The sequence below is a fragment of the Echinops telfairi genome, unplaced genomic scaffold (assembly GCF_000313985.2).
Source record: "Echinops telfairi isolate 266 unplaced genomic scaffold, ASM31398v2 ScPeMD7_19;HRSCAF=73, whole genome shotgun sequence".
Taxonomy (NCBI): Eukaryota; Metazoa; Chordata; class Mammalia; order Afrosoricida; family Tenrecidae; genus Echinops; species Echinops telfairi.
The window spans coordinates 6,311,271-6,330,760 of NW_022103916.1; the positions used below are offsets into that span (position 1 = coordinate 6,311,271).

The 19,490-nt window shown below is 39.6% G+C and overlaps 1 protein-coding gene across 1 annotated transcript in view; it reads right to left on the minus strand.

Moving 5' to 3' along the window:
- Window positions 1-19,490, minus strand: part of RP2 (RP2 activator of ARL3 GTPase) — a 40,657-nt gene extending 21,167 nt beyond the window's left edge. The window contains exons 1-2 of the mRNA XM_004713194.2: window positions 19,252-19,490; window positions 858-1,523 (exon numbers count right to left, since the gene is read on the minus strand). Coding sequence (XP_004713251.1) covers window positions 858-1,523; window positions 19,252-19,353 — 768 coding nt within the window. The 5' untranslated portion in view covers window positions 19,354-19,490. The remainder of the gene's footprint in view (window positions 1-857; window positions 1,524-19,251) is intronic.

The following is a 19,490-nucleotide window of genomic DNA, read 5'->3' on the forward strand; positions in this document are numbered from 1 at the left end:
CAACTTTTGCCATCACAGTTCCCACCTCATTCTTCCTCATCCACTTCCCCTTCATGGCAATAGAGCTAAGACAAATAATGGGAGATTGTGCTCATAGTCACATTAGGGCCCCAAATTTGTATTCCAGAATGTTTTTCCCACCACGTAATCAATGAAAATGCTAAAGAAATTTCCCCACTACATAATTAGAAAAGGTCATATTTTATTATATACTACTTTAATGTGTTTCTGTAGAAATTGTTTATTATAAAGAATGGAAGTTCTTTGAGGACAGAAAATTCCATCTATTTATCTCCCTGAACAGCATATATTATATTAGGAGAATATATATCTTAAAATCAAGAAAATAGAGTAACAAGGAAGCTCGCACATAGTAGGTGTTTAATACATGTGTTTAGTGAATTGAATTATATTTTTTAAAAGTCTCTTTGGGAAAATGTAATTTGAGGCCCAAGCAAGTAGCTGTCAGACAATCGTGTGTGTGTGTGTGTGTGTGTGTGTGTGTGTGTGTTGGGGGTGGGGGTGGCACTGTATCTTAAGGACTATTTTTAATATCCAAATTAGAAAAGAATGGAAACTCCCTGGAATGGAGTATGTGTCTATCTAGGTATATGCCTAAGGAGCCCTGGTGATGTAGTGGGTTACATATTGGACTATTAACCACAAGGTCAGCAGTTCAAACCCACTAGCCACTCCTCCAGAGAAAGAGAAGGCTTTCTGCTCTCAAAGATTTACAGCCTTGGAAAGTTAAAGGGGGCAGTTCTACTCTGCCCTATAGGGTTGCTATGAGTTGGAATCAACTTGAAGGCAATGAGTTGAAGTGAGAGGCATGTTTGTTTTGCTTCTTTCCCCCTTACCTCATCAATTAGTTTCCTGGCATTTGCAGTAGTATAATCGCCAGCAAATAATACCACTAAGCATGATTCATCACTGCTCTTCTGTCTCTGACCCCGGGATATTGGAATGAGACTTCTGTTGGCTTCCGTGGAAACACGAACAGCTTTGAGCTCTTCTGTAGTAGGTAGAGGAACATAGTCTTGAACCACAGCATCTTCTGGCAGGAGGCTCCAGTTGAATTCTCCGGACACAGGCGTAAAGTCATGAATGTTACTCCATGTATTATTGAAGATACTTAGCCCTGCATCTTTGAACTGGAAAGCTAATTCAGGGTAGTACCATTGAAAGCAGCCAAACTTGATATTTGTAGAAGACTCAATGATGGGCTGAGTGGCACAGCACAAAAAGACTTCCAGTTTTCTACAGTCTCTCATGCGAAACTGTTGGCAGGCTAATGTGCACTTGCAATCTCTGCAATTGCGGAAAAATACACTGCCTTTCACGGGTCCCAGAAAAAATATGCAGTTAGTACAGTCATCAATAGTAATTGCAGCAGTGTGATCAAAAATATAGATGTTACAGTTCTCACAATCTTGAATGACAAATTGTTGTCCTGCCACTTTCCCAGGTAAGCGACCTACAGTTTCATCCTTCAGTCCACTAAACATATACTCTTTTGGATCCACCTGCAGAGACAAAGCAGAGATAGACCTTGAGTATTAGCAACATTATCTAACAAATCTTAATTTTTCTATTAGGTGCCAGGCATATATATAAATGTGCTAAAATATAAGCCCCTACTCCCAAAGTCTTTGCACTATATTAAGACAATGAATAAGTAAACAAGACTGCATATAAAAGGAGGACTGGGTTGCTTTGTGAGGAGAGACCCCCTTTGCGGGTTTTAAAAGCACTACTCATATGGAAAAGGAGTCCTAGTAGCATGGTTAGTTGTGCATTGAGCTGCTAACTGCAAGACCAGCAGTTTGAACCCACCAGCTACTCTGCAAGAGAAAGATGAGGCTTTCTAAAGCTCCTGTAAAGATTTAAAGCCTTGGAAGCCCCATAGGGAGAATTCTACTATATCCTATAGGGTCACTATGAGCCAATACTGACATGATGGCAGTGAGTAGCATAGTAGACGACACAATTCGTACAAAATGAATAATATTCTATCTTACAAGGTCACTATGAGGTGGAATCGACTCTCTGGCAGTGGTTAGACATAGAAGGTACTTGTATGGGAAGTGTCGCATGGCAAGAAACTACAGGTGGCTTCTAGAATAAGGTGACCAGATGTCCCGCTTTTGGTAGGACAGTCCCGATTTTTAACAATGTTTCCCGTGTCCCGCGGTGTTTTTTTAAAGTCCTGATTTTTGGAAAGAATGTACAACAATCTAGGGTATACGGTTTTCGGCTGCCATGTGGCTTTTTCGTCAGGATATGAGTTTTATCAATGGTGTCCCACCTTACCAATGTTAAAATCTGGTCACCTTATTCTAGAAGCCAAAAGCAGCTGCCAGCTGGCAGCCAATAAGCAAACAGGGACTCAGTTCTACAGCCACAAGGAGATGAATTCTGCCAACAACCTGAATGACCCTGGAAGCAAATTATTCTCCAGTAGAGCCTCAAGTTGAGAAGTGGAGCCCAGCCGTTACCATGATTGCAGCCTGGAAGGCTCAGAGCAGAGGATCTAGCTAAGCCACGCCTGGATTTCTGACCACAAAACTATGATAATATACATATGTTATTCTAAGTTATGAAGTTTGTGTTGCATAACAATGGAAAACTAATACAGTGGTTTTGAAACTACTTGTATGTACATTATACAATAAAGCAAATAATTTGGATGCTGTTTTATTTAGATAGGAGAACAAAGGTATAAAATAAACAGTTCAGTAAAAAAAAAACATCATTTAAATTTTAACTGGAGTATTAGTGTGAATTCATGTCTTCCCCTCCTTGCAAAAATACTACTTCCTAGTTCTGACCACTGAAAATATTTAGAAGGAACGATAATCTAGTAGCAGTGAGCACTTCTTAAATGGCACTGGGAACACAGATCATTTCAGATCAAGGGCCATTCACAAATAAATTACTAAGATGTGATTAAGATATCTTTGCACAATAAAAAAGAAGCTTTCAAAAACCACTGAGGACATATCACAAGAGCTAAGTTGGAGGGATTTCCACTGGTCCAAAATGAAACAATCAGAGTATCAAATAGACTATGACATCAATGGACTGAACTAGGCATTTAAATTATAATAAAAATTTTTGTTTTAAAAAACCTCTTTGTTTTTCTTTGGAGATTACTAAAGCATCAAAACTCATTGTTCTGAAAATTAATAAAGAAACATTATTAAGCATTTGCCTGAACAAAATGTAGGTAACTAAACAGATGAGGAAAAATTCTTCTAGAAGAAGTACAGCTAATAAATATGGAAGGAATGACAAAACTAGGAAGTCACCATTCTGTAAATCAAAATGAAAAAATTACAGCTCTAGGCACACTTTTAAATGACTGCTAAAACCCTTAGTTGTTTATGGGAACTTTGAATGAACAGATCAAGCTGACAACACCTAAACCCACAGTCAATCTTAGCATCACTAGACATGGACCAACAGACATTATGTATACCTAACATAGTAGGAAATACTAAGTACCACCTATTAAATATTTTTGCCAAATAAAACTAAAGCAGGATATAGTCAAGTCTCTGGAGCCAATTATCAGTTTACAGAAGATGCATGAGATATAATACTAAGTTAACACCATAAAGAAGAGTCAAATCCTGAGTGTGAGGGATTCCATAGGGCTATTTTTTAAACTTTTTTTTTAAACAAAAGACATGAAAAGTAAAGGGGGATTGGTTGACCGCCCCCTTCCTTTCTCCCACCTCCCCTTCTCCCGTGTTCCCTGGGAACTGTAGGTCCCGTTGTTTTTATCTCCAAATTGTTTACCCCACCTGTCTTATCTAGATAGACATGCAGAGACATTAATAAGCGCAAAAAAACAGGCAAAGCCAAACAAAACAACAAAGGATGACAAAACCAACCAAACAACAACAAAACAAAAAGAAAGCCAATGACAAAAAAAGGAAAAGCCTATAAATAGAGTCTACGGTGTGTGTGGGGGGGGTGTGCCACACTCTATCCCCAAAGTCTATTTTTGGTATTCCCTGGGGGAGAAAGGAAGGAGGGGAGTATCAACCAACCCAGGGGCAAGGGAACAACAAGTGAACTAAAATCAATGGTGAGAAGAGTGTAGGATGCCTAGTGGGGCTTAATCAAGGACAATGGAACCGTGAGGGATTACTTAACCCGAATGAAGGCTGAACATGATAGTGGGAAAAGAGGAAAGTAAAAGGAATTAGAGGAAAAAACAAGGAGGTAAAGGACATTTATAGAGGTCTAAATACAGGCATGTACATATGTAAATATATTTATACATAACAATAGGGAAATAGATCTATGTACTTATACCTATATGTTAAGAATTATGGTAGCAGACAGACATTGAGCCTCGACTCCAGTACTCCCTCAACCAAGAATACTTTGTTCTAATAATCCGGCATTCTGTGATGCTACTTTCCCAACACATTTGCTGAAGACAAAATGTGTGCATAGTAAATGTGTGAAGAAAGTTGATGGTGCCTGGCTATCAAAAGATATAGTCTGGGGTCTTAAAGGCTTGAAGATAAACAAGTGGCCATCTAGCTGAGAAGCAACAAAGCCCACATGAAAGAAGCACACCAGCCTGTGTGATCATAAAAAGAATAAAAAATCATATCATTGTGAATGAGGGGGAGTGTGGAGTAGAGACCCAAAGCCCATCTGTAGACAACGGGACATCCCCTTACAGAGGGTTACAAGAAAGAGATGAGTCAGGGTGCAATACAGCACCAATGAAACATACAACTTTCCTCTAACCCTTTAATGTTTCCTCCGCCCCCCACTATCATGACCCCAATTCTACCTTACAAATCAGACTAGACCAGAACACTACTACAGATAAGAGCCCGCAACACAGGGAATACAGGATAGATAAACCTCTCAGGACCAACAATGGGAATACAGATCCCAGGAGGATAAGGGGAAGATGGGGGGGAGAAAGAAGCAACCAATCACAAGGATTGACCTATAACCCACTCCCAAAGGGATGAACAACAGAAAAGGACGTGAAGGGTGACAGGACGATGTAAGATATGAAAATAATAATCTATAATTTATCAAGGCTTCATGAAGGAGGGTAGGTGGGAAAGGGAGGGGGAAAATGGGGAGCTGATATCAAGGGCTCAAGTAGAAAGAAAATGCTTTGAAAATGATGATGGCAACATATGTACAAATGTGCTTGATGCAATGGATGAACGTATGGATTGTGATAAGGGATGTAAGAGCCCCCAATATGGGTATTTAATAGAAAAGGGGGGGGGCTGGGGGAAATGACTATGGATAAAGAAAGACTCAAGAGAGTTATCAAATAAATGCAGTATGCAGACATTATTTTGACCCTGTTTCAATCATATCAGACAAGGTTCTGCCAAATCAGTTCCAACTCATGGCGACCCCAGTTGTGTGATTGTAGAACCATGATGCACAGTGGATTCAATGGCTGGCTGCTGGAAAAGCAGATCATCAGGTCTTTCTTTCAAGACACCTTTGGGTAGATTCCAACCTTCCTCCTTTTGGTTAGCAGCTGTGCTTGCTAATAATCATCTGGACACCAAGGGACTCCGTTTCAAACATATAAATTGTAAAATTATTTTAATTTTGAAATAATTCAAGAAATTCTTTCTCTGTCACACACAAAGAGCATATTAGATATTAAAGAATTTTAATTTTTATGTGCAATAACGACATTGTGGTTCTGTGGAAAGAAAGAGCTTATCAATTAAAAATTAAAATGTTTAGAGATTATTTGCCTAGTGACACATATAGAACCTGAGGTAGTTTATTGTGCCAACCTGGCCAATAAACACATGTGGGGTTAATTGAAGGGCAGAGAGATAAATGGTTCAGTGAACCTCGCCATTCTAGGTCTCGGGTCTCTTGCTTTCTGATGGGTGGACCAGGGTGCAGCTGCCTTAGCCAGTTCCCTGCTTTAGCTGGCAAGGCTCACTTTCTGCAAGACATCCCCCAGGAGAAGCCACATGGACCTACCCCGATGCAGCCCTGAGTGCTGGAGCAGCCATGTGGAGACCCCTGCCAGTGCTGAGGTGCTTACACATTCACTGACTCAGCTTTCCTCCTGCAGTCGGCATCATTGCGTGTGTTTTGTGAAATGGAGGAGGACTTTGTGGATTGGTGTTGGACACATGGGTTAATGTTGAATTTTTGTGGGCTTGGGTAGCACTGGGTTGGGATGTTTTCTTGATGCACACTTAACCTTTATAGAAAACTCTGTCTTATATATGAGTTTGTGTGGATTTGTTTCTCTAAAGTACGCAAACTAATACAGAACCCTAGTGGCATAGTGGGTTGTATGCACTTAGCTGCTAACCACGTAGTCAGCAGTTTGATATCATGAGCTGCTCTATGGGAGAAAGATGAGGCCTCAGAAACTGAAAGGGGCCAGTTCTATTCCATCCTATAAGGTTGCTATGAGTTGGAATTGACTCAATGGCCAGTGAGCTTGGTTTTGGCTTGAATATATGGTACATAGGAGTTCTGCGGTATGGTGGTTATGGGCTTAGATCACAACTTCAAAGTTAGCAGTTTGAACCTACCAGCCATTCCATGGGTGGGGGGATGTAGCAGCATGCTTATGTAATGGATTTACTTACAGCCTTGGAACAGGGGCAGGTCATATGAGGTACCTATGAGTTAGAATCAGAGTCAGAATTTTTATCTGGCGTATGTAGAGAAAAAACTCACTCTGAGGACTTGAGTGCTCATTTCCCTTGGCAACTACAGCTCTCATTATATAACATATGATGTTAGTTAATATATATCTACTGAACCCTCTTTACACTTACCCCTAGGCAATACAGCCACTATCTGCTATCAAATTGCATCTGTGAGCATGCAAAGATAAAGGCCAGCCACCTATTTTTTTTTGTAATCCAAGTGAGTTTTTATGAAGGAAAGGGAAAGTTTCAGGTTTTACAGTCTCAAACAGGCACACACTATTTCTGGAAAGCATGCCAGGCCATGCAGGTTTCACAACTGGGTGTGAAAACCACTTGGAAAGAATACAAGCTTGAAACCCACACACGTGGAACTGGGGAATCCCTGGAGGCCAAAAAGGGCATACAGGGCTGTGTCCCCTGCCTTTATTCTATCCCACTCCACTGGCTGGGGAGGCGTGGTTGAGGAAATTCACTGACCTAACTGGCTGGATTAGGACCACCTGTGTGATGTCATTTGCTCGTACCTAAGGTTGGTGTGCCTAGGTGGACCTTCTACCTAGGCCTAGGGGGCTTGTGTCTGAGCATGCTCAGTTCTGGATTTTCCCATAGGTGTCTAATTAGTGCCCAATTTCTTTCTAGCCCCTCTAAGTGTGCCTTTGCAGGCACTGGGGAGACAACTCCCCCCCTTAGTCCCTATTCTAGCTACCTTTCATGACCCACTGAAGGAGTTACAGACCCAAACCTTTGGGGGTACTGGGCAATGACATCTCTGGTTGCTTCCTGCTATCAAAATGGACATGGAGTGGGGGCTTTGGGGGTCCCCTTCCTTCCTACTCTATTGGGATGGGTTGTCGTCCACTTAGGGGCCCATGGTAGATGAGGCTGGGGTGATCCAGGCATTGGGTGATCTTGGGGTTGGCAGTCTTGGCTCAGTGTCATTAATAACCTGATGACTTCTGAAAGAAACAAAACAGGTGAACAGTAAGGCTAGGGCAAAGGCTATAGGCTGGTAATGTCCATGGAAGTGTGGGTTAGTCTCACACTGGGATATTCCAAAGGAAATCTCAGGAGGTACTAACACTGGACAGACAAGAGCCAGCCACTTTTAAACTATGGTTTTAGCTTTCTTGGGAGGTAATGCAGGGGATATCCATACTACCATTTCTACTGTAAATATGCCTTTTGCCTACCTGGAATTTCTAAGCTATGATCCTTATATAACAAAAAATGTATTAAGCTTTGTAGAGTAACCAGGGTCAACTATATTTTAAATGGTCTCTTTAAAGAGAGGAATGAAAAATTTAACTTATATCCAACAGATCATAACTGTTCTAACCTTATTTCATCTCTTTCTGATGGGTTTTCTTTTAAAAAAATTTTATTGTTTCTTCTTTTTCCCCCCAACAATTTTATTGGCACATAATTTACATATCATACGATTTAATACTTCAGTTGTTCAATCATATCAAGGAGAATTGTACAATCATTACCACATCGATTTTAGAGCATTCCCCCCCTCCACCATGGTAAAATCACCTATAAAATTAGTTGTGCAATCACAATCAGTTCTAGTGCTTCCTCCCCTCTCCCGCCTTCATGGTTTTTCTTTTTCTGATGCTTCACTTTGTCTTTATAAACTTCTCAAATTGGAAATATTCCAAGATTGAAACACATACACACACACACACACATATATTTTTTATGATGATGTGTGTGGGGTCTTGGTTTCTAAACTATGATTAATTTCTGCAACATGCTTCAGAAATTGGATAAACCTGAAGGCAACTAAAGAAATGAAGTGGGGATTACATTTGACCTCCTCCAGCTACACAAGAGGGGAGAATAGTCCAACTCTACATCAGCCCAAGGGTGATTTCCATAGGGCACAAGTGAGACATGCCTCTACCCTTCCTCCTTCTTTTTCCTATTCTGATCTCAGCTACCTCAAGCCAGGACCAGAAAACATTAGGAATATAATCCTTGTGCCCACAGAAACACCTCACCTCTTCTCAGCCATACTCTCAGTCATGTCTCTCTCTGGTGGTCAGCCTCTAAGCCACATTACCCATGGCCTCTGCCCTGTTTGGGCAAGTGTTATAAAGCTCTTTCAGTGTAGATGTACTCTTTCACTCAGATGTTCTCATTCCATGGGCTGGGAAGCCCAAGACCCTGTCTCATGGTCTCAGAATGGCTCCTCCGATCTGTCTTATGGTCTTAATATTGTGGCCTCTGGTGTCTCTGCCATTTCAGACATGTTCTCCTGGTGGCTTTTCTTTCATGATTGTCATGGGATTGCTCTTTTTCTGCTTCTGAGATGGCTTGTTTTTATACCCAGAATGGCAAAATTGACCGTGAGTATATGCCACCTGAATTTACCAACTATTTTGAGAATATACTTGACACTAATCACTAAAGAAGACCAGGTGAGTTGTGCAATGAAATCAAGGGCACCATATATGAATAAAGCAAAAGGAAAAACAGGAAAAAAATTAAAGACTGCATTGAATGTTAGAAGAGACTCTGAAACTTACTCTTCAATGCAGTGAGTGAAAGGAAGAAATAATGAAGAGCTGAACAGAAGATTTCAAAAGGTAATTCACAAGAACAAAGTAAAGTATTATAAATGAAATGTGCAAAGTCCTAGAGTTAAAAAAGGAGAAAAAAGAAAAGAACAGGCTTGACAGTTTTTAAGCTGAAGGAACTCAAGATTTAATTTAAGCCCTGAGTTACTATATTGAAAAAATTGTGGGCAAAAGCAAAAATTGAATGATGCAGGAAGCATCACAAGAAGATGGAAGAATTAGAGTCACTGTACCAAAAGGAACTGGTTGATATTGAATCATTTCAAGTGGTGCACAGGATGAAGACCTGATAGTATTGAAGTAAAAAGTCATCCAAGCTACACTGAAGGCATGGCGGGTGGTGGGAGGGCATCAAATCTGCAAAAATGTATGGAATGCCAAGAGAGATACAACAACAAAACAGATACAACACTGGAAGCTCTCACTGTCATTTTGACATAGTATAAATTAAAGAGCACAGAATTCCTTGCGGAAGGTTTAAAAAGATGGAAACATCCCACCCCTGATCTTATGTAAGGGGAATACCCCCTGGAGGGTAGCTTGAATGGCCTTTTATATTGCAAAAGATAATGAAGAGAGAAGCAAACAGAGAGAATGAGATCTACTACAAACAAGAAAGTAGAATTAGGAGCCAGATGCATCCTTTAAACCGTCCTAATGCCATGACCCTTTAATACAGTTCCTCAAGTTGTGGTGACCCCCCAACCATAAAATTATTTTCATTGCTACTTCATAACTGTAATTTTGCTACTGTGATGAATCATAAGGTAAAAATGTCTGATATGCAGGATGTATTTTCATTGCTACAAATTGAACATAATTAAAGCATAATGATTAATCACAAAAACATTAAAAAAGAGATGGAAACACTGCAATTACTAGTATATAGACTTAGATGAGGATATGTGTGGAAAAAGTAGCTTTATCCTTTGATAATTTTGTCAAAAAAAGGTTTGCATTATTTAATAGCAATACTTTCCTACGGTTTAAAACCAACAACGTATTGCTATGAAATAATGCCAAAAGTATGCGCTAGCCAGGGACCCAAATCATGTTCTTTTTATATGTTCTTAAGTTTTTTTGGGGAAAAAGAACCCTGACAAGGCAAGGTCATGGCTGTAGGATGAATGGGGTAAGGTTTCCCAGTGAAACTCCTTTAGGACAGCCCTTGCTACCCTCAAAGAATGAGCAGGTGCAGTGTCATGATGGGGGAAAAGAAATTACTCAGCACAACTTTTCTGGCCTTTTTTTCACCAATGCAGTTTCCCCCAAATTTCTTCAAAAGTGAGCCCCTCATGATCATCCTATGTCTCTCAAGAAAATCTACCACTGTTACCCTTTGAGATACCCAAACATAAACCTTCTGAGCTGACCTCTCTACCTTGAATTTAACTGGTCCAACAAATCCCCTTGGAAGCCACTGTTTTGATTTGACCCATTTTTTTGAAGGCATCCTAATGAGACCAAGACAAGTGAATTACCAAGAAAACATGTCTGCAGTAACTCACTGATCACAGAGACATGTTTATATATATATTGTTTAAATATATCTTGTTTTTAATAAACCTGTGCATATGTGAACTGGTACTCTAATAGCAATACTTTTGACTTATTTTCATACATTATTCATCACAGCTCAGTACACATTATCAATTTGTGCATGTATGAGGAGGCTTCAAAAGGTTCATGGAAAATTTTCATTTCCCTGAAAATTCTGTGAAGCTCCCTTGAACTATACCAAAGAAATAAGTTTCACAAAACACTCTAATGTTGTATTATGTCCTTTAATACTTTCTATCATTCCCATTAGTAGATCTGACAAAACATTTCTCTAATTGAAGTGATTGGATAGTGGTTGTACCACAAAGGAAAATGAATAATAGAGGACGCAATAGAGGCGTAGTGTGGTAAGAGGTATTAAAGTAATTCCATTTCTAGAGTGTGACAGGTTACTCATGAGTAAATATAAATATAAAGGTAAAGGAGATTCAGCTTGTTCTCTCTAATGAGCTAATACAGTTGCTGCTTCCATTGCCCCAGAATAATCTTAAAGAAACCAAGTAAAAGAAGAACCTAGAAAAGGCGAAACTCGGAACAATCCCTGTGGTGGAATGTGGAAGGGTAAGGATAAAAAGAACCCTGTGGAATTTCTGCTCTTGCTTCTTCCTCTCGCAAACTTTCAAACAAACAGTGCTTTCTCCATATCCCTTGGGAGTCACACCTCTGGTCCCGGTTTTCTTAGGAGCATATTCAAGGCAGAATTGAAACACTACAGTTTAGAAGAGCTGGGCAGAACCAAAACTAACAGTGGTGGTTGCTTCCCTACTTTCCCCAAACTCCCTACAAGTCCTCAGAACTGGTGAATTAAAATTTAAAGAATATCTTCTAATTCTGCTTTTCTCAATTATGAGACACCAATAATTATTTCTCAATTATTGAGTACTAAGCAGACCAAAAAAATTAAAATCAACAATATATATCTGAACCACACAATGAGTAAACCTAATTCTACATCCAAGTAGAGTATACCCACATATTTCTCAGGCGCACATTAATTTTTTTAAGTATGCATTAGACCTACCCTGAGAACTGAAGAACTAGACAGTGCCTTGCTACCCCTACTAACCTTCCACAATAGAACAGAAAAATCCTGAACAAAACTTCAAATTCCTAAAAGTAAAAGCAAAACAAACAAAACAGATCTAATGCACCGGTTGAGACTGCAGGTGTCTTCAAGACTATTGTCCTGAGAGACTCTTCATACCTTGAACTAAAGTTAACATGAGGTCATATTGTACCTAAGTAACAACAAATTGGCTGAAAAAAAGATTATCATCTATAAGTACTGTGCTCCTAAAAAAAAAGGCCACTATAAGACCAATGGTCATCAACTACTTTAAAACAAAAATGAGAAAATAAAGGAGCAGGGAAATTAGATAAATGGAAAGTGAACAACCAGAAGGGAAATAATGAGAATGGCTACACGTTAAGAAGAATGTTATCAATGAACAACTTGTATAGAAATTGTTGAATGGGAACTTCTGCGTACACTACCACTAAAAACAATATTTTAAAAAATCGTGCACTAGATCATTAATAAAAAACCTTACTAACTTTAAAAAAATCATTTTATTGGGGGCTCATGGAGCTCTTATCACAATCCATAATTGTATCCATTGTGTCAACCACATTTGTACACATCATCATCATTTTCAAAACATTTTCTTATTTTCTTTTTACTTGATTGAGCCCTTGGTATCAGTTCAGTTTTTCTTCCCTCTCCCACCCTCCCTCCCTCATGAACCCTTGAGAATGTATCAATTATTACTTTTTTCATGTCTTACACTGACCAGTGTCTCCCTTCACCCACTTTTCTGTTGTGTGTCCCCCTGGGTTATATATAGATCATTGTGATTGGTTCCCCCTTCCTCTCCCCACCTTCCGCTTCCCCTCCTGGTATTGCTACTCTCATTATTGGTCCTGAGGGGTTTATCTGTCCTGGATTCCCTGTGTTTCCAGCTCTTATCTGTACCCATGTATATGCTCTGGTCTAGCCGGGTTTGTAAGGTAGAATTGGGGTCATGATAGTGGGGGTGGGGTGGAAATGAAGCCTTAAAGAAGTAGAGGAAAGTTTTATGTTTCATTGGTGCTATACTGTACCCCAAAACCTTAATTACTGTAAAGAATATAAACCTTACAAGCCATGATTTGGAACCAACATGCAATTAAGCTAGAAATTAATAATAAAAGATATTTTCAATGCTTCTGCCTATGTGAAAATATTAAAAACCACACTGTTAAATAACTCACAGGTTAAAGAAGCAATCCAATCATCAAAACCTAAAACTACTTAAAATTAAATGTTAACACATTACATATGGGATATAGGACAAATCACGTTTTGAGTTTTATATAAATAACCCTAAATGTTCCATTTGAAAGTTTCAAAATTAACGTGTTCAATGTCCACATTAAGAACTTAGACAATAAATATAATAAACCCAAGAAGAGTTAAAATATTAAACAATAGCAGAAATTGGTAATTTAGAAATCAAATAATCACTTCCTCTTCGTTTATCAATTATTTAATTATGCAATATTTTGCATTTACAATATTGAAACTTTTACTACCTATTTTGAACATTAACTGGCAGTAACTAACACTGAGGAATAAGGTTATATGTCATCTTGGCTGGCCCATGGTTCTCAGTGGTTTGGCAGTTATGTAAGGATATGGCTTAGCAGTTCTATAATGATGTGGTCATCCTCCATTTTAGGATCTCCTGTGGTCATCCTCTACATTTACATACCATATATACTCGTGGATAAGCCAAGTTTTTCAGCACATTTTTAATGCAGTTTTTGTGGTAAAATTACGTGCCTTGGCTGAAATTCGGGTCAGCTTATACTTGAGTGTATACGGTAACTCTTATTTTTGCAAAATGACTTGGTCTTTGTAACCTACCCACATATAACAGAAAGCATTAGCAAAGCAAAAAACAAACAAACCAGGTTCTTAATAAAAATATCACTAAAAACCTAGCAATAATGATCAAGAAGAGAGAAGATACAAACAATAGAATGAGTAGAAAGATGAAAGTCTTAAGTAAAACTGAGAACTCAAACCCACTGACACTGAGTTGATGCCAACTGATAGTAACCCTATAGGACAAAGCAGAACTGTCCTATAGGGTTTTCAAAGCTGACGGACACATAATTCTCCTGCAAAGTAGCTGGGGGTAAGGTGGAGGAGGTTGATCTTTTGGTTAGCAGCTGAGTGTTTTGTTTTAATCACTTTATTGGGGGCTCATACAACTCTTATCGCAATCCATATACACATCCATTGTGTCAAGCACATTTTCACATCTGTTGCCATCATCATTCTCAAAACATTTTCTTTCTACTTGAGCGCTTAGTATCAGCTCTCCTCACTACCCCACCCTCCCTCAGGAACCCTTGATAATTTATAAATTATTATTATTTTGTCATGTCTTACACTGTCCAATGTCTCCCTTCACCCACTTTTCTGTTGTCCATGTTCAACCTTCATTCAGCTATTAGTCATTCCTGTCAGTTACATTGCACTTGATCAAGCCTAACCAGGCATCCTATGCCCTTCTCGCCATCAATTTTAGATCACTTATTGTTCCCTTATCCCTGTTGGCACCCCCCTTCCCCTGTGTATTCCCAGAACCGTTGGTCCTGTTGTTTTCTCCTTTGGATTGTTTATCGTGCCTATCTTATGTAGACAGACACACAAAAACAATAAGAAGCACAAAAACAGCAAAACAAAACAGCAAAAGAAAACAAACAACAACAAACCAACAACAAAAAGAAAAACCTATAAATAGTTCCAGGTCTGTTTGTCAACCTTTATGAGTGTTTTCTGTTCAAGTCTGAACAGAGCACACAGGAGCAAATGAAGAGGGAAGGAGATAGAGTGGAACACATCCTGGCCCACCAAAGACGATATTCCTGCTCAGAGCAGCAGAGAGGACCATAGGGCTGGCCCCACCACAAGACATGACGTCCCTCACTGACCCATAGTGCTACAGGGGAAAGCACTGGAGACACAGCGCGGGAATTGCTCCCGATCTGACCCCACCATACTGCGGCGAAACACTAAGGGCACGCAACAGAGAAGCAAGGCAAGTAAAGCAGTGAAGTCCCCGAGGAATGCCAAAAGTAGACTTTGGGGCCAGGGCATGGCACCCTATCAAACAGCAGTTTTTGCAGTGGTGTAAATCAAAGAGCACAGAATGCTTCATGGACAGGTTAGAGATGGAAACACCACCTTCAAAAGTGTATATACCTAGATAGAGGATATGTTGAGAAACAAAGGCTTCACATTTTGATATTTTTGTTTCACAAAGGTTTCTATGATTTCTACTTTTCGACCTTTCTTTGTATTGTCTAACTCTTCTTTTTTAGGGCAGGTCTTTACATTATTAAATATTATAGGTAGAAAAATCTTTAGTATTGTCCTATTTTATAGCTAGGGAACCAAAACTGTACACATTGGCTGTTTTACACAAAGTTTCACAACAGACTGCATAAAATCCAGTTATATGCATTTCTGTTATAAGGCCCTTTGCTTAGCATTATTTCTATCAAATATAGGACAAACATAAAAGATGTCAAAATTTGCTGTCTATACATTGTTAAGCAAATGAATCCTAATTCCTATCACCTAGGAGGAAGAAGTATTGGTAAGAATATAGAAAATAAAATTGCTTTTCTGTAGCACTTATTCTCATCTTGTTTGTATTTAAATACTTTGTGTGTTTTAATTACAAAAAGCCAGCAAGTTTATGGAGGGCAGGGATAATTCTTAGAATTTTGAGTCTTTCTTTGTGTCATATCCATATACAGCGGATAATTTACCTAGCTGTAGGAGGCAGCATACTTATTAACATGGACTACAGCATACATATATCTTTCCAACTGATTTAAACACATATCTTGCAATCCAAAAATATTGCTCATCATTTCAGTGTTGTAATTGTATAGTATGCTTATTTTCCTTTTCAAAGAAATTGAGTTTGACACAGCTGATTATACTATGTCGGTTGCCATGGCAACACTTAATATCCAAACATTCTTTCTAATTAAGACTGCTTCTCCTTGCTTCAGTCCCCTAAGACTGACCCAATTACACAACTTAAACGCAAAACCCAGGGGGTGCCCCTCAGTAAAGATACACTGATTACACAACCTAAGGAAAAGTTTAAACACTACTTGTTCAAGTTCAAAGGAAAATTTTCAGGCAATGCATTTTGTTTTTACATCAAAAGTTTGGAAGTCGAATGGGAATTGAACTAACTTTAAAACTGTATATATTATGTGACTAAAGAAACTTAATGCTTTGATTAACACAAACTATTTCTGCTAATATATGTGGAACATACTCATTTATGTTCTATAGGCTAGATCTATAGCCTACTCCTTTTTAAGGTACATAAAATCTTCTAGGAGAAAGCATGGCAATGCTAAACAGAAACAACAACAACAACAACCCACTGGCCTAATAAAAAGCATTTGTACACTAGTCTGAATTGGCCTCATGGTGATACTCAAAAAGCCAAACTCCCTGCCACTGAAGCAGTACTGACTCAGAGTGACCCTCTGGGACAGGGCAGAACTGCCCATGTGAGTTTCTAAGGCCTGTCTTTCCTCTGTGGAACCACTGGTGTTTCAGACTGCTGGCCTTGCATATAACAGTCCAGTGAGTAACCACTATACCACCAGGGCTCCTCCTGGGTGATAAGGAACTAGAAAATTATTTTCAATCAAAATGTAGCAGACTATCTTAAATGAGGCACCTTAGAGTACATCCATAAGGAGTTCTTGGGTCATACAAATAGTTAAGTGCTCAACTATTAGCTGGAAGGGGGGCAATTCAAACCCACCCAGAGGCACCTGGAAATCTACCTCAGAGAGGCCAGAGCCTTGGAAATGTTATGGAGCAGTTCTACTCTGCACACATAGGGTTGACAAGAGTCAGAACTGACTCGATGGCAAGTTGAAGACAACAGAGTGAATCCCTAGTAATTCCAGGAAGGGGAGGGCAGGGAATGTTGGGAAAAGTGGTAACTCTACTGTCTCAAAACGGAAGCTAACAATTCCTTTTCTCTAATAGTCCAAAGAATTTTAAACATGGATTGTTTTAATGGGAGTTTTTGCTTAGGGGCCAGGGAATTTATATGAATGGTAGTAGGAGAATTTAGAAAGGTATAGCAAGAATGGCTGCACAACTTGAAGAGTGTCACTCAATTTATGCATGTAGGACTTGTTGGACAAAACCTGAATTGCTCTTAGACTAGAATGCTCATTTAGTTAGAAAATTTTAATAGGTCAAAATTCCTGTGCACACTTCAGCAGTGCATATCCTAAAATTGCATGTCACCTGCTCAAGGATAACAGCAAATTCATGAAACATTCCAAATTTTTGTTAAAAAATTTTAACTTTCCTTGCACATATACCCTGAAGCGTGAGCTTATTTTATATATAAAGCAACATCTCTTACATCTCTGTAACTGCAGTCCTAGTAGTGTTCCCTTGAGAAAAATGTTCTCTGTAAGTGCAAAACAATATTCATAATTGAAAAGTTTACTTAAATGTTCATTTTGTGGGAAAAATCTTAGATGCTGGTATCTACTATTTGACTTTTTCAATATGTTTACTTAGTCAAAGAAGAAAAAAACACAGAACCCACCCATTTCTCTAAAAGGAGGGGGGAGCTAACATGAGAGATTTCAACTAACTCAAAACATTCTGTTAATAAAGGTAAACCGTGAATCAATTCTTATGAATTAAAGAGTCAGAGAGCAACCAAGGATAACTGTAAATAAAAAAAATAAAAGCCCTTTAATCTATTTTGAGCCTAGAATTTCAAAACAAATAACTAAGAAATTTAAATACAAAATTTTCTCTATGGTAGACACTTCAGGATTATAGAGCATTGTTAAAAATAGTAATGTGATAAAAATGAAAACAAGAATCTTTAAAAAAAAACTATTCATCAAATAATTTCAAATGATAGGTGTGATCTTCTTATGGGACAGAAAGTACACTACTTCCCCACATTATCAAATGCAGCTATCAGGATTAGATAAGCATGGATAAAAATACCATTTTATTAAAGAAAGGTAATACATTTTGGAAAAGAAAATCTCACAATTTCTCCCATATGACACTTGGAGACCTAACTTTACTTGAATAAACGTTGCTGGGTACTGAAAGTCATATGGAGATATCTAGGGTACCAAAAAGGTTAATGGTACATGTACAAAGTATTCTTGAATAAAGATGTCTTCTATCAACTGCTGTAGTAAGTATTAATGAACTGTTCACAACACTCTTTATTTCATTATTTTTAAAATCTCTCATTTTGTTAGGGAGAGAAAGTCTATTTACAAATGAAGAACCATGTAGAAAGCGGAAGCATTGTGAAATGTATGACTACGTGTGTTTTGTGCAGGAACTAGGGGACATTTGCAAAGCTCTCAGGGTTCTGCCTAGATACATAAAAGTCCAAACAAAGGGCGTCTTCATTTATGTAAAACTTATTCCCACTCATTCCGACTCATAGAGACCCTATAGAGAAGGGTGGAATTGCCCCTGTGGGTTTCTGGAACTCAACTCTACAATAGAGAAAGCCTAGTCTTTCTCCTGTGGAGCAGCTGGTGGTTTTGAACAGCTAACCTTGCAGTTAGTAGCTCAGCTGGTAGGTACAGCACCACAACTCCTCATTCATGTTAAAGCAATAGCAAAATATTGTCTGATTTATGCTGATTATTTTCACGTTACAGTTTCAACGCACATTTCAAGACTGACCGGAGTTTCATTCTACTTTTGGTCGCTATGAGTTGGCATCAACTCGACGGCAGTGAGTTTGTCTTGTTTTCAGAAAAACCGGAAGAGACCAAGCCAAGCTTTCTGTACATCACACTCAGTCATTGTGAAAAGTCTGCAATGGGGCACCGAAGACCAGGGAGAGCAAAGGAGAGAGCGAAAACAGCCACAGAACATGAGCCAAGAAGAGATGCGAATCAGTCCCATGTGCAATTCGAGGACGGGGCACAACTCTGCTCAGCGTGGCTGCTGGGACGGAGCCCACTGGAGACTGGGGACACGCTCCGCTCTCCTTTCTTCTCCCTGACACCTGCAGTCAAGGGGCTGAGCCTCTGGGGTCCACCCACCTAGACAACACTCGGTTACAACCATTGGGGCATCCTCCTCATTGCTCCATCTCACGCCCCCTCGACAAGCAAGGCGCCCCGATTTCAACTACATAGGTTCATCACACACACACAATCTCACGCCTCCTCAAAAAGCAAGGTGCCCCGATTTCAACCAAATAGGTTCATCACACACATACACATACACACACGAGGGTCGCCCCACAGCCCTCAGACGGCAAGCGTCGAGGGCGGGCGGAGGGAGCGCTGAGGGCGGGGCGTTACAAAGACTTCCTCACCTTCTTGCGCTGGTCCCAGCTGTACTGTTTGGGTTGCTCCTCCTCGCCCTCGGGCCGCGACTCCTTCTCCGCCTTCCTCCTCTTGGAAAAGAAACAGCCCATGGTCCCTGCTCGAGAATCTTGCAGGCCGCCACTCCCCGCCTGCTCAGCAGTTCCGACACCTCCGGGAGTGTGACGCGAACCCCGGACCGCCTGGGCCCCGTTGCTCTCCGGACACCGCCCCACAGAGCCACGGAACC